A 17,268-nucleotide genomic window follows, 5' to 3' on the forward strand; every position below is an offset into this window, starting at 1 on the left:
ATCCAAAAATTCTAATTCAATTCAATTAAACGGTATATATACATAATATTTAATTTAAGGTGCGGAGTTTACATTTGCCATTTCTCATACTCAAGACTCGAAATACATCTACAAACACAAGTGACAAATGTTATGGGATATATTAATCTACGAAACATTGTTTATTGTACAAGGATTTCAAACTCAAATTTGCCTAATCAACTTCAAGATATCTTGCAATAATCTTCTGTCTGTCGGATACATTTTTCTGGAAAGAACACTAACGGATTGAGAGAATTCTGTTTTATTTTCCACGCACATTTCTTTTCCTTCCTCAATAAAAATCAAAGCTAAACTGTGAAATACTTGCCTCAGGGCATCAATACACATATAAATTCAATGGGATTTGGATTAACAAAGTTTTTCATGACTACAGAGAAAAATTCATGTAGAATTCATACATAATTCCTGGAGCCAAGAATAATTTCAGGAATTTCCGGTGAATAGCCATCCTGATCAATGTTGTTCAGGATAGAAAATTGGAAACTTTTGTTGGAAGTTGCATTTTTAAAAAAAATGCTGTGACAAAAGTTACAATGCAAGTCCTTATGAAACTTAATGTCACTACATTTTTCTTATGTTTATGAACTTACAACTGTTGCTGTCGTTACACCATATTACACTAAACATGTAGTTGGGGACAAGTCATTTGGTTGGAGTATTTGATCGCTCCATTCACAATTAACCCCAGAGGTAGACCAGATTGTAGATATATGGGTGTGCTTGTTCTCAACTCTCATCAAATCATCAGTTGTTATCTCGTAACCTTGCCATAAATGTAGAATGGTGGCATAAAATAATGAAAATGCAATCAAATGCACATAGAAATTGAAAATAGCCTTAATGTTGGTCATGTCATCAAGGTAATCAATTCACACTGAACCTCTACTAGAAGAAATTTTGAGAACTGTATTTGAGGGTGATATAACAAGCAAGCTTTACATCTGTTGTATGGTAAAATAGTTTCTTTGTTGGATACCACCAGTGTTCCCACCTCAGATCAATGCCATAATTCATAAATTGAAAATGTTTAGTATTACTGTATATTTCAATTCTATACTCCAATCTGGGAAAGCTGATAGCAGCAAATTGCAGCAGTTTTGTATCTTTAAGAAGTCAATGTTAATACCAACATAGCAAATACACAGTCCGACAATTAAGTAATGAGACCGATTTTATACTGCCCCACGTGTGCATTCTGTGAAGTAACTCATTCTGATGTAGTGTGGTCCATAATTCACAACCTGGCAACACATCATGAACTTGCGATGGGCATGATGGGAATTATGCCACCATGTTGTGAAGGAGGTGTAAGCAAGGTCCGTTGAATCAGTCTTCCTCCCTGCCTGAGAAGGTCCTGCCATAACTGGGCTTTCTAACAACCCCCGGGGTCGAGAATTCTGTGACGTCATCGTGGAATCACTTGCCTTCCTTCGCCACTCTTTTTATATGGAAGTGCATTGGAGGCACAAATGTTTTCAATTAGTATACAGACATATGTGTATGCAATTGTTGTTGGAGTTTTTGTATGCAACGTCGTATTTAGAGGGAGGGTCTGGGGGGATCAAGCTCCCCAGGAAAAGTTGCCAAGTACTAAATTAAATAACCAAAATACTTAATTGCAGCATTCAGGGTTTAAAGTGAGCCGGAATGCTCTGGAACTTAGTTTGTTGGTGGAACTCAGTTCCTGCTGCGACATAATACACCTTGTAAACAATAGGTAAAGAGGAAAGAACTAAATTTGTCTCTTGTCGGTGGGTGGTACGAAATTTTGAAAAAAAATATACATTTCAGTCAGTGCAATTCGTGTAAGTTGTAATTGAGAACCTAATTTCCTGAAATGACAGACGCAATAGATAGGATACAATAATAATAATATAATCACTCCATTTTTCTCTTGCATGGTCAATTATGAATGACGAATTGTTTTATTTTACTTGGCACTTTTTGCCATTTTTGGCTATTTCTGAAGACGAGGAAAAATGGTGATAAGATAGATGAGAGACAATCACAAATATATATTGACAGCACAACAACACAAGCTCCATAGAAGAATATACTGGCCATGGATTCAGACGCCCCTGAATAATGTAGTCCAGTAAGGTTGACATTTGGGTGTGTTGAGAAGGGGTCACTCCTTTGATTTTATATGAAAACAATTACATTGAAAACTTTCACATATTACAAATCATCAAAAAGGGATTTAATTACAAGCATTTACAGTATTTACAAGTCCTGTAGAAATATGTCTTCTACACACAGACACACATATATACATACATGCATTCAAATATAGCATGAAAAGAAACCTTTAAACCCACCCATGCTTGGTTTTTACGTGTTCTTTCAGTAATGGATCAGACTCAAAGGACATACCACACTGTTCACACAAATAACATTCAATACACTGCATTTCGTCTTCACTTCTATACTCTGCAGTTACCTCAGGCAACGCGTGACTGTCATAGCCTGTATCGGAAGTGATTATTAGGTTTTCCGTTACGCGTGATACAGCTGACAAGGGAATTCTAGAGTTACACTTGTATAACAAAGTTTGCTGTTGGGCTCCCGGAAAGTTCATTTGGTACTTGGCGCCGGTGCTTTCAGAATTGATATGATGCCTAATGTGAAGGCGAAATTTGTCTCTCTCTTGAAAATGTTCATCACAAACAACACACTGATACCCAGTTCGTCTGTTTTGTTTCCCACCGCAAAGCAACGCTATCATTGACGTACACGATGACATGTTGTTGTTGTCAGTACACTGCAGTGGATCACTCAGAATCACCTTATGAGGTCCGAAATTCTTCAAATTAGAATTCACAGTAGTGTATAGCCTGAAGAAAAAAAAAATGTTAGCTCTGAGAAACATGGGCAAATACTGAAAAGCATTAATTTTACAATCAACTTTTTTACATATAAGGAGATGAGAGATAGTTATGCTTATTTCAATTGTCAAAATACTCATAGGTACTACAAAATAGGAGATAGCAAGATCTAGGTTATGATTTTTTCCCTTCATACTGCAGCTGTGAGCAGATGTTAATTATTAGGTTAGAGAGAGCAAACTTGAAATATCATTAACAAATGTGCTCTGAGTCCCATCCATGTATTTCATTATGGAGGGAAAAAAATAAAGATTTTTCAGTCAGAGCAATGTTTTGGCATTTTTCATAACATTGTTTTATCGAGTTGCTTTATTTTACTTTGCTTTTTGTGCCACTTTTGGCTAATTTGCAAAGGTGGGGATGAGTGATATGATTAAATTGGTGAATGGGACACACACAAACATCCATGCCCAGGCCAGGATTCAAACCCGGGACCCCTGGCATCGTAGTGCGATGTGCTAACCACTATGCCACGAGGGCCGCATTTTTCATAACGGTCAATTCTTCTTCAACCTCTTATCTTGCTGTTCATGGCCTTTGCACAGTTACATTAAGCACCACATTCTTAAGAGTACTTTTAAATGGTAGCATTGCTATAAACTCTCTGTACAATATTCACATAGATCGGCTCCTTGTATATTAGGAAAACCCCTAGTCTATAACATACTCGTAACTGCTTGTATTCTTGTCCAGTAAGTCTCTAAGCCACTTTACAATGAAAGAATAAAAATAAGTTCATACTGTATTAGAGATATTATAGTAGAATTTTAAAAATGAATTAAGTAGGTTTTCAGTGACAACTGTTTTCTTCCTCAGCATTTCAATATGTTACAAAACACAATTTCGCTTGGAGTTCTATATCACGGAAGACTGGATCATCACAAAAAGGTAATTTATTTATTTTGAAACCTCTAGTACAGCGGTAACTGTGATAATGCACACACATGCTAAGAACTGTATTAGTTAGTGGTTCATATGTTACTCTCCATTGACTTCATGTTCTATTTCCACTATTTCACTCTCCCCACAGAATTTTTGTTACATGAGTTTGGGTTTAAAGTAGGGATGGCCAAACGGATCCGGATCCGAAAAATCCGGGTCCGTTCGGATACAGATCCAAAAGTTACGGATTTGGATCCAGATCCGGGTCTGAAAGTTTCGAATCTGGATCCGGATCCGAAAGTTCCGGTTCTGAATCCGGATCCGAGAGTTTCGTATATCAATCCTATTATAATATTACCACACCTTAAAAGGTATTATGATCTTCGATTACAAAGAAATTTTTCATTAGTTAGTCCTACAAGAATTTTTTTCAAGTGTTGTTCCTAAAATACTTTGCTACGCATCGGCTAACACACTCGTGCACAAATATAATCTTACTTGTTTAACATAAAATGTCAAAGGTGATTTTGTAAATGCCATTGAAACGAATATGTATTCATTCGAATGTATTGGAAATGAAAACGCACATAAATGTGCGACATTCCATTCCAGGATGAAACCTTTAACACATATAAAGAGATAGAAATGTTATACAAAAATTATACAATTGTTCTACAGTTACAGTTTTACAAATTAAAATAAAACATTATAATATATGCAGTGTTATATAATTACAAATTGTAAGACTAACAAGGGAGGTTATCTAAGTGTCCCCCTCCGATTTCCATGATACTTGGCAGGTGTATAGTGGGGCCCAATGGAAGAAATACGTGTTTTTTGTTTCAGCTAAAAAACGGTTTTAGGGGGCAAAACCCCCTCAAATGTCAAGATGAGGACAAATTGAAGTGAGGATCTGACCCCTGTCCCCCTCCGATTTCCATGATACTTGGCAGGTGTGTGTATAAACGGGCCCAAAGGAAGAAATACGTGTTTTTTTGTTTCGGCTAAACAACTGTTTTAGGGGGCAACCCCCCTCAAATATCAATATGAGGACAAATTTAAGTGGGCATTTGACCCATGTGTCCCCCTCTGATTTCCATGAAACTTGGCAGGTGTATAGTGGGCCCCCAAAGGAAGAAATATGTGTTTTTTTGTTTCAGATAAAAAAAAGGTTTTACGGGGCAAAATCCACTCAAATATCAAGATGAGGACAAATTGAAGTGGGAATCTGACCCCTGTGTCCCCCTCCGATTTCCATGAAACTTCGCAGGTGTATAGAGGGGCCCAAAGGAAGAAATACGTGTTTCTTTTGTTTCGGCTAAAAAACTGTTTTAAGGGGCAAAACCTGTCTCAAATGTCAAGATGAGGACAACTTGACATGGGGATCATCTGACCCCTGTGTCCCCCTCCGATTTCCATAAAATTTGGCAGGTGTATAAGGAGGCCCTATGACCCCTGTTTCGTCCTATGCCACATTTACGTGGTTTCGGAGTCAGATCCCCACTTCAATTTCTCCTCATCTTGACATTTGAGGGGGGGGGGGCTCTATACACCTGCCAAGTTTCATGGAAATCGGAGGGGGAGACTTAGACCTCCCTTGCAAGTGTATTAATTAATTACAAATCGCGCACACACACACTATATATACAGGGTGACTGGTAATTAGAGTGCATTTTTTTATCATCACTTGTAAGTTTAGACCCACCCGTTACTTACATGTGATTGTTAACTTTTTTTTCCAATGAACCACTTATTTGTTGGCTATCAGAAAACGCTGAAATAAGTTCCATACAATAATCAATTTTTTCTCAATTCATCTTTTTATGTGGAAAATTGTCATTTTTTTAAAAAAAGAATAGAAATTCGATTATCTTGAAAACTACTAATTTTCGGATGGGGTATCATATGGTCAAATTTATTGCAAATTGTCTCTACTTTAACCCGTTTCAGGGAATACATCTAATTACCGGTCACTCTGTATATGTGTATGTATGTATGTATATTATATATATATGTATATTAGACACATTCTTACTTTCCAAAGAAGCACATGTGGGATGGCAAAACGGATACGGATCCGAAAAATTTTAGGATCCGGATTCTTAGGATCCGGAACTGGCCATCCCTAGTTTAAAGTCCACTTTAATCAGGACTGGGTCTACAGTTTAAAGTGCAATCCGAACCACCTTTGCCTCCACTGGATATCGAACATGGGACCCCTTCATTAAAGGCGGTGACATTACCACTACGCCATTGGCGAGGCCTGAGAATTTTCTTTACAGCTTAAGAGAGAATGATATTATGTTAGTTACTTTGCCCTACCAAAGTTTACATTTACAGGGTAGCTACGATTTTTTGATTATGAAATTCCCTGACATTTCCAGGTTTTCCAGACCAGAAATGAAATTTTTCCAGACATGTATCATGAACCTCATGTTTTCAATAAAATATGCAGACACGTTAATTATTATGAATATGAATATACACAGTTATTAGCTGAAAATTTACCAAGTGATTAATACAATGCTATTCAATGAAAAAATAAAAGTTATTGTACTTCCGCATTTTCACTAAGTCATTGCAATTAAAGTGGTGTAAAAATCAATAAAAAATGTGGCATATATCAAAGCTGTACAATGTAACCTGTATACAACCTCAATTATATCACTACAAATGAGAAACAACAGAAAATTAGGTGATGTACCTTTAGAAAACATGCAATAAGTTTAATGATTATATTTTTTAATTTATTGAAAATAATACATATTTCGGAAATTCAGAACGTGAATGGGGCTGGTGACCCACCATACACCTAAAAAAAAATATATACGTGGGCCATTCTTTGGAATCAAATATCTCCATTACTTGAGTTTTCCACATGCTGGAACCAATTTTATATTACGGAAAACATAGAAATCTGCCTATTAAAAGGTAACAGTTCCGAATGTTTTATGATTTTTTCAAATTTTCCTAGCAGGAAGACTAATTATCATAGAATTTTGGCAATCATTGTGACACAAAATTTGAACCTTCCTTAAATAATGAGCACTGTTTGGATTCGAAGTTATTTATGTTGAAAAGAAAACTTCAAAACGCCATACGCAATCATACACACTTCCCACGGACAAGGTATTCTCCGGCTGACAAGCGACAGTAAGTATCGTAAACTAGTGGGAATGAATGTAGAAATAAATCGGAACCTTAGTAGAGTGCATTCAGGGTCTTTATTTTAATTCTAAGACAACCAAACCTGATCTTCCTAACCTAACCACAAAAGCATATATTGACAAAATCTTAAGTAATTGCTAAAACTCTGCAGTATGTGTTAACAGACATACTAAATCGAAATCGAACCATGTAAAAGTTGCATTTGTAGTATGATGAAATCGTAATAAAACAAAAGGAACTTGGGCCCATTTTCACCACTTTTCAGCATAATTTCATTCTACACGCAAAAAATACGTAAAATTACTATTGGCATCAAACCAACATTCCTAACCTAACAACGATGTGTTACCAGCGTACGTTTAATTCCTCTATTTCGCACCAGTTTTTTAAAAATAAATTCATTCTACATGCACAAAACACGTGCATATTCGAATAATGACGTCACTGATACTGCATAAAATCACTCATTTCTCGGGTGTAACACATCTCTGCAACGTAAAAACTACGACAACGAGCAAATGAACTAGTTGATCAGGTTGCTTCTGAATGAGTCATACAATACTAAATATTACAAATGGAGTAGGATTACAATAAAAAGAACAAAATGCCAACACAAAAATAAAAATAAATCATATGGGTTAAAACATAAACAGTTATAAGTGTCACATACTAAACTTGTAAAAGAGAAAATCCAAATATAGGAGACATACAATATCAAAAGAATTTAAATGCTTCAATTTACTAATCCAGTTTAACTATTGAAATTCATTATATAGAGGTATATCTGTTAAATACTGTTTAATTGCTTTCAGTTCCTTGTGAGTTTCTGTAATTTGTTTGATGTGTGTGGGAAGTTTGTTATGGTATTTTATTCCTGCAACATGAGGTGATTTGTCTGAAAGAACAAGTCTGTGTGCTTGCATGTGGAAATTCTCTTTTTGACGTGTGTTGTGGTGATGGACGGTCGAATTCTTATCTAATTTACGGTGTTTTAGTACATATTCAATTACTTTGTAAATATATAGGGAATATATGGTCATAATTTAATTTTCTCTAAATAATTTTCTACATGAGTTTCTAATTGGTATTTTGAACATATACCGTATTGCTCTTTTCTGTAGAGTAAGCAATCTTTGAGTGTATTCCTGCACAGCTCCTCCCCATGCTATTATGCAATATTCTAGGTAGGGATATACAAGTCCATAGTATAGATTTGTGTTTATTTCAGACACATGATATTGTGTTAGGAGTTTTAGGAGATACAAGTTTTTCCCTACTTTTTTGCATACATGGTCAATATGATATGCCCATCTTAATTTGTCATCAATAACTAAACCTAAAAATTTAACTGGATTTTCATAATTGATTTGATTATCATCTATTTGTAAGTTTATATTATCAAAATTGGGTTTATTTCCAGGATTGAAAGCCATATACATCGTTTTTTGATAGTTTACATTCAAGTTATATGAATTTAAGTGCTGAGTTATTATATTTACTGATATCAGGGTGGCTACAAACAAGCAGAAATGAAATTCCCTGACTTTTCCAGGTTTTCCAGGACAAAAATTTACATTTTTCCCTGACAATTACAAACTAAACTAAATCGATGTTTTTGCAAATGGAAATAATAAAATCATACAGATCCAGGTATGGATTTGTTAAGTACCAATATTATCTTCTATGAAATTGACTTAATTTCTCTATTTTCTATGATTTGAATTGAAACTGCAAAATAGTGAATCTTAAAAATTATTACAATTCACAAGCTAGGGAAGGATTATGGAATTTTGTCATACGCAGCAAGTTCAAAATAAAATGCTTGATTATTTTTAAAGTTACGATTAAATGAGATAAGAGTGAAGAGTGAATGATTAAGAAATACAATTTGTAATTTATCAGTCTCCTTATACATTCTCTATATTATATGTTGATATTTCCACTGAGGTTTGGAACCCTCTGCTTGCAAGAACAATGAGTGTGGACTCATTTTTCAATGCATAAAGCTAATTCTCTCTTCTCTGTAAAGCAAACAACTTAACTCTTGCATATAAGTGAAACAATTGAATCGAACAAAATAAAGTGTCATATTTCCTTACATTATCAATGGGATTTCTGCTTCTGTACAGTATAACCAAGTGAAGTGCTGTGAAACTGACAACATGCAGTTATACCATTAATGCTGACGAAAAAGGTATGTAGGTATTAGAAATTTAACGCAAGAAATTTATAGAATTGTATTGTATAGGTACCTGATTTAGCTAACCACACATTAAAACAGGAAAACTCTAATGATAAAAGCTTCTGAAAGTTCATATACGAGGGGCATCCTGAAAAAAACCTTTAATGGTGCCTATACGCAGCACTTGAAGAGCACTGGAGAGCGACATATACACACGCAGGCAAGAAAAGAAGTGGCATGTAGCTGTAATCTGGTACAGTTGCAATGCAGCCGTTTTAGGACAGTTCTAGGTTAAAGATTGCAGCTCTCATACAGTCTCCCACCGACTGTGATGTAGTCTACATTGCACGATCAGAATTTGGCACAGAGCCACCAGCAATCGTGTGAGGTGTGCAGACCGGACGTCGTGAGTGATAGTTTGGTCACACGATGGTGCAGACAATTCACAGAAGGCCAATCGAATGTGCACAACCCCATACAGCTGAGTACACACGGGCCCTTTGCATCACTTCAGGTGAGAGATCTTGGACCACTCCCTGTACAGCCCTGGCCTTGAATGTACCGACTTTCATCTCTTTGTTTAACTGAAGAGGTTTCTGGCAGGGCAAGGATTTGACAGCTACACTGCGGTAGAGATAGTTCCAGTCTTTGCTGTCAAACACCCTGTATACCATGGGCATACAAAATTTAGTGCCATGCTACGACAAATGCCAGAACAACGGTGGTGAGTATGCCGAAAATTAGGTTAGGACTCACTGTTACTAATGCAATAAATTACAACTGATATTCTTGTTTTATTTATGCCTAATCGGTAGGACCTTGATATTTTGTTATTTTTTTTGAAATTGGTGTATTTTCTTATTTTTTACTATACGGTGTTATTTTTACAAAAATTCACATTTTCATTTTAGCGCATTTTCTGGCCAATGTCTGAAATTTTACCTTCATGGTGTTTCTAAACTACTGTCTCAAATTGTAGGTCATATAGCTTACGCCTCTTCGTGAGAGTTCGAGATATTGAAAGTTATTTTGGGAAAGTTATTTTCAATAACCCTTTTTTAATTTTAAGGTAAGGATTTTAGATAATAGAATTTTCCCTGTATATAGGCTACTGAAGGATGCATAATGACCATAAGTGGCGACACACCCCAAAAAATGAAATCCATCAATCTCACGTGACAGATACCGATATATTATGGCACCAAAAATTGGCATTATCTTTTTTTGACTTGTTAGTGTTACATTTCCCAAAATTCGTGTTTTTGTTTTAGAACATTTATCTGCCAAATATACCGAAACGTAATACTCCATTCTGCTTTTAAATTATTATTTTAAATTGTAGGTCACATGGTCTACGTATTTTCGTGACAGTTTGATATGTTGGAACAGATTTTAGAGGAAGTAAAAGTAAAGTGCTCCCCTGCATTTTTCCATGAAGGTGTACGTATAGTAGGGGTGTGGAGTTAGGGCCCCACACTTTCCTGATCACGGATGAAGGTAAAGATGATGTGATCAGCACCACGCTCCTGGCTACCATGATGCTGGGTGGGCGCCAGAGCAGTGTGAATAGGTGGAAAACATCCCGGTTCTCCCCCGCAGGGGATCGACCCCGGGTCTCTCGCATAGTAGTCAGACGCCTTAACGACTGAGCTCCATTATTTCTCGCTCGACAAATGCCGATGGTGTGCACTTAGCTTGGTAATTCAAAATATATCTCGTGCTACAAATACGAAGATGTAGCTCCCGTGTGACGGTAGATACGCACTCGATCTCCTGTTAAAACCCTGCCACTTTGCTTTGTGATGCAAATGGGTTTGATAGAAGTTGAAAAACTAGTGGGAAATACATGATTTAATGTGACTGTGGGAATTATTCCATGTACGTATAACTCTATAGTTTACTCTTGAGTAAAATGTTGGAAAACTTGAATGTTCTATGTACACAAACATGGCCTAGAAAAGACAAGAATGTTGGCTAACATGGAATTTTTCGTTGTTTTAGAACATTTCTTTAAAAAAAATCACTAAAAACGCCAACAATTCGCATTTTATGCCAAATTCGCATTATTTCGATATTTCGAACGGGCGAAAAATGTGTCCAGACATCACTGCACATTCCTAAACATAACTTCGCAGCAATTACCATTTTTCACGGTTTTGGCGTTTGCGAAAAATCAAGCGAAAAATCAATGTACCTACTAATTGGATATTAATTTCTGGCCACCCCTTGTATAAATCAGTAGATGGAAAGTGAAAATTTAACAGGGCTGCCAGAGAAAAGTCAATTCTTGAAAAAAAGTGATTTGCTTTTATGATTGAATGATTCGGGTAAATATTAAAATATTTACGTATTTATTATTAGTATTTTATCTCATAATATTGGACATTAACTTCACTCAGTGATAGATTAATGACCATCTCTCACGAGTTTAAACAGACAGGACAGAGACTGGCGTTAATTTCATTGCAATACTAGTGTTGCAGTAAATTTGAGTTTGGGAGCATGCACTTGCCAATTTTTATAACGTTCACCAATGCAGATTTATGTTTCACTATTTTGTGACAGTAGTATTCAATATATATCCCATTTGGTTGGATTCTTCTTGATATCTAAGAATAGTGCAATATCATTGTAAACGTATGTTAACTTGTGCGAAACCAGTAATACGTCAGGATGATTAAAGAAAACCTTCGTAAGCAATGCTACATTAAATAAGGTGAAGTGAGCCAGAAGAGTAATAAAATTCCTCCAGCATATTTGCAGTCTAAAGCTCTTCTTGTTTATGCATGCGATTTTTGATGGATGTTGCAGTTCATGCAATTTCTGTCGCATGTTGTAGTGAGATACTTTGTCGGGTGGCGATATTCGACAAAAATCGTATGTATCAATGGAACCTATTTGTTTCCATGTTCCTTCAGTTTGTCCAACAAAATGCCTTACTACGACGTCAGACAACTATCGGACGGCGCAACCCGCTTTTATCCCCTCCATCTGTTGACAAGTCCCCTTTCTACTCCCATACGGACAAGAAAAAAATGATAATTCAATGCATTTTCCACTTAATATTAAGAGGCTTAACCTTTACTCCTCCGATGATACCATATGGTATCATCAGAGTAAGGTCGAACTCGCCCGATGATATCATATGGTATCATGGTGCTAATTACGAAATGAATGTGCTTTTTGGACCCTCATACTCTTCTGTTTGGCTTGAAACTCTGACACAGGTCTGGGGCAAGCCTGGGTAAATTCATATTGATGACCAATCTCCCCCCTCTCCACAACATATTTATGCTACATTCCCGAACAGAGTTTCACATTTTTGCTCATTATTCAACTTGTATGGCACTCAGGAACATGAAACATGTTTCAATCTCTTTGGAAACGTCCATTCTTTGAAGAGAATACTAAGGTTTGCACCTTGTCCCAAAATAGCAGGAGAAGAAGGGGCAAGCTCCAGATTTTTGTTTTTTTCATTGAAATTCGGTGGTCGTGCCCCTCAAACCCCCCTTTCTCGGTTAGGCATTCTAAATTGTACACGGTTGTATGCTCTGATGTTCTATCTGTAAAACAAAACTTATCCGAAGTAGATTGCTCGCATAGTGCCAGAGTTATAACAATTTTCCTCCAAAAATGCAAATTACCTATTTTTCGTAAAAAAAAAACACAAAAAAACACATTTTGGCTTATTATTCAACTTGTATGGCACCCAAGAACATGAAACATGTTTCATTCTCTTGAGAAATGTCCATTCTTTGAAAAGAATACTAAAGTTCGCGCCCTCTCCAGAAAATAGCAGAGGAAGATGGGGCAAACTCCAGATTTTTGTTTTTTCCATTGAAATTCGGGGGTTGTGCCCCCAAACCCCCCTTCCTCGGTCCGGCGTTCTATATTGTACACGGTTTCATGCGCTGATGTTCTAGCTGCAAAACAAAACTTATCCGAAGTAGATTGCTCCCATAGTGCCAGAGTTATAACAATTTACCTCCAAAAATGAAAATTACCTATTTTTCGTTAAAAAAAATAATCACATTTTGGCTTATTACTCAACTTGCATAGCACCCAAGAACATGAAACATGATTCATTCTCTTTAGAAATATCCACTCTTTGAAAAAAATATGAAAGTGAGTCTTCTCTCCAAAATATTGGGAGAAGAGGGGGCAAACTCCAAATTTTTATGTTTTTTTTAATTGAAATTCGGGGGCCGCGCCCCTCAAACCCCCCTTCCTCAGTTCGGCTTTCTGAATTGTACACGGTTGCATGCTCTGATGTTTTTTCTGCAAAACAAAAGTTATCCGAAGTAGATTGCTTCCATAGTGCCAGAGTTATAACAATTTTCCTCCAAAAATGCAAATTACCTATTTTTCGTAAATAAATATTCACATATTAGCTTGTTATTCAACTTGTATGGCACCCAACAACATGAAACAATTTTCCTCCAAGGAGTATTCGAATTAAAAATTCCCGCCGAGAGAAATTTCTCTCTCTCTCTCTCTCTTTTCCTGCCATCACTGGTTTCTGGCGCCGTGGTTGTGTTGCGCATAAAAGGGACCTAAAAGTTGAGGCCGAAACTTACGAACGAGATTTCCTGTTCCCGTGCAGAGTTCCATAACGATATATTTAAATAAATAAATAAATAATAATAAAAAAAGTCAATGAAGACGAAATTCCCTGACATTTCCCTGACTTTTTTTGACACCTCAAATTCCCTGACTTTTCCCGGTTTTCCAGGTCTGTCGCCACCCTGGATATGTAGGTTTGTCTTTCTAATTGTTCTTGTGTATTTGCACTGCATGTTATGGTTGTGTCATCTGCATATGTTCAAATATTTGTATTGTCTGGGGAGGGTAAGTCGTTGGTATATAGTATGAACAGTAGCGGGCCTAGTGTGGAGCCTTGAGGGACTCCTGTTTTTGCATATTCAGTGTCTGATATAATTTTGTGAACCACAGAGTTTTCAGTATGTAGTATCTGGGTGTACTGTGGTCTATCCGTACAAAAAGATTTTATCAGTTTGTATGTATTTCCTCTAATGCCAAGTATATTTTTTGCTTGAGCATAGAGTGGTCTAAGCAGTCAAAGGCTTTGGACAGATCCAGGAAAATAGCACAGGGTATCTCATTATCTTCTAATGCATCCATCATTAACTCAATAAATTGAGAAGTAGCTGTACTTGTCGATTTACCCTTTTGGAAACCACGTTGTAGTGGACTAATTATGTTATATTTGGCACAGAAATTTAATCACCACACACAAAGCTAAAGCAACATTTTCTCCGCAAGAAATTCTGAGGATGGCTGGTGTGTAGGTTTCGTCTTGAATAGCTTGTTCTCTAAGGAAAAATCTCAGGCCTCTCCAAATTACGGTCTTGAACAGGTTCAGAAGAACGAATCGCAAAATGAACGGATCCAAGAACCTAGATCCGAGAGTGAATAAATATAGAATCGAAATGCAAAGGAACCATAATTTTGTACGTAACAGACTAGAAGTCATAATGACGAGAGGAACAAGTTTCTGAACTGAATCTTTTGGGGGAACTGGAATCACAAGAACCGAATTCGGAAGTGGAAATGAACCATTCGTTCATTTTGTAACTGGTTCTCCTGCAACTCCAAAATGCACGTAAATTCCAGAAAATATGCAAAATTCCCTGACTATTCCCTGACCAATCAAATTCCCCGACTTTTCCCTGTTTTCCAGGTTTTCCAGTCGCGTAGCAACCCTGATTTACATGCATAAAATGTTCACTTCCTTGCTTTATGGTTTGTCTCAACTTCACATCAATGTCTGAAGTGAAAAATGTCAGCAAGGGGGATGTTTGGTCCTGCTCTGGGGTTACGTTTGCGAAAATCTTGTTAGCTGGGGGATGAAATTGATAAAGGGACTAGGCTGGGATTCGAACCTAGGACCCCTGCATCGTAGCATGCTGGAGCTGGTATATATGTCATACAAAAGAAAACAGATGTTAGAAACATCAGCATATTCTGCAAAAATATGCATATTTTTTTTTTTTACTTATATTATCCTTGTTTCAAGTGTGTTGGTAGAAAAGATATATATATAAAAATGAAGTATGTTCGTTCACAATATCATTATGTCAAAATATTAAAAATATGTGTCACCAGTGTTTTCTTCTGGTGGTACACCATATCAGCACATTTTTATAGGTGAGAATAAAACTAGTTTTATTAGTCTAGTCTTATTTTAATGAGGGAGGGAGGGTGAGAGAGGGAGGGAAAGAGGGAGGGAGGAGAGAGAGAGAGAGAGAGAGAGAGAGAGAGAGAGAGAGAGAGAGAGAGAGAGAGAGAGAGAGAGAGAGAGAGAGAGAGAGAGAGTGAGTGTGTGTGTCTACTACCTACTACATGGGTGCACAATCATGCGACAATATTTTGAGTAGTTCTTATGATGAACCCAACAACAAACCAACCTGTCGTGCATATTAACTTTTCTTTCTAGAAAAAAAACATAGGTTATACTGATTTGGTCTTGTACGTTTTTTGCATTGTGGGTGTTTTTGGATGGAGAGAGGGGTGGGGGGAGTGGCTATGCCATAGGTTAGGACTGTCAGGTTTGATGCTTTAGTATTTCCAAACTCCCCTCTCCCTACAGCATGCATCTACAACATTTTCCATGTAAAAATAAACTTCACAAGTGGTGGCTTGTAACCATGACCACTTACTTTTTGCATAAAAACATCTCACAAATTAACAGTTTCTGCATCTTTTTAATATGCAAATTAGTTTCATGAAACATACTGGAACATTCACTTTAGTACTCGAAACACCTTCTTGATTCTCCTGTACGAGGGTCACTCTGAAAGTTTTGAGAATGGAAGCCTTAAAATGAAAAACATAACATGTGGCCAGATCTGGGCTGTATGGGGGATGATGACTCATTCAGAAAATCTCTTGTCTCCCTTGCGATCTGAGCAGAGGCACTGTCATGATGCAGCATGATTCCGTGCAGGCCTGTCTTTGACGGTTCCTCCTCAACGCATCAAACACTTTGGGCAGACATTTTGTCGTTTATCATTTGGCAGGGACTGTTTTTTGTTCTTCAAGTAGAACTGTCACAATGTGCCCACTAGCAGAGAAAAAAAGAACAGATCATCTTTTTGCCAACACTTCTTGATCTCTTCACTTTTGTTGGAGGATGCTTCCCAGGGAAGACCCAGACTGATGACTGCCGCTTAATTTCAGGATCATTTTGGTATATCCAGCTTTCGTCACCTGTTATTATGTTAAAAATGTTATTTGATCTTCCGCCACTGAATTTATCCAACATTTCCTGGCACCAATCCACTCATGTCCTTTTCTGCTCATTTGTTAAGTTGTAGGGCAGTCAGGGACTCATCTTCCTGACATGATGTTTTTCATCCAGGATCTGAATAACTGATGTCGATCTAATATTTAGGCTTGTCTGAATCTGCACATATGTACATCGTTGATCTTCTCTCAACATTTGTTGAACTTTCGCCACATTTTCATTTGTTGTGGTTGTTTCAGGCTGCCCTGAAAGTTCTTCATCTTCAAGGGAGTCCCTTCCTCTCTAAAATTTTGCAAACCATCGATAGATGGTGGCTTGGGAAGGGCAAAGATCCCCAAATGCACGGTGCAATCTTTCACGACACTCACTCTTGCCTAAAGCAACTTTGAAGTCATAAAAAATCATAGCGTGGAAATGCTCTCGTTTCAGATCCATCCTTGCTCGAAACAAAACCTCAATTGCTGTTGTGTAAACTATCATGATGACTCAGCCCATTGTTGGAGCAGGTTGAAACTTGCAGAGTTTGCTATTGAAATGTCAATCTAAATACAGAAACACCAGCAGGGTGTTGCGTTGGGTTATTGTTGTCGATTCTCAAAACTTTCAGAGCGACCCTCGTATAACTTGAAAAAAAAAAAATCGTTCATAGCCAGTATAACCATGTCAAATAGGTCCAAAAAATAATGAAGACAGTAAATAAGAAACGGTACCAAAATAGGCAATGAACATGAACTTATTAATTTTATTGGTCAGTTGCACACCAAATGACTTGAGTTTTCATATTCTGTTGCATTTCTCTCTTTTTTGCCTCAATTTTCTGCTATATTTTGTGAATACTAACA

At 36.9% G+C, this 17,268-nt stretch overlaps 1 protein-coding gene across 3 annotated transcripts in view; it reads right to left on the reverse strand.

Annotated features, from left to right (window-relative positions):
* Positions 1 to 2,220: 2,220 nt before the first annotated feature.
* LOC145985749 (uncharacterized) overlaps positions 2,221 to 17,268 on the reverse strand; it is a 28,619-nt gene continuing 13,571 nt past the window's right edge. For all 3 annotated transcript variants that reach the window (XR_014441443.1, XM_083119816.1, XM_083119817.1), the window contains one exon: positions 2,221 to 2,876. Coding sequence is in view for 2 of the 3 variants with exons in the window: in XM_083119816.1 (XP_082975942.1) it covers positions 2,351 to 2,876 (526 nt within the window). In the remaining variant the exon portion in view is untranslated. The remainder of the gene's footprint in view (positions 2,877 to 17,268) is intronic.

This window comes from Lepisma saccharinum, chromosome 3, assembly GCF_977018435.1.
Source record: "Lepisma saccharinum chromosome 3, izLepSacc3.1, whole genome shotgun sequence".
Taxonomy (NCBI): domain Eukaryota; kingdom Metazoa; phylum Arthropoda; class Insecta; order Zygentoma; family Lepismatidae; genus Lepisma; species Lepisma saccharinum.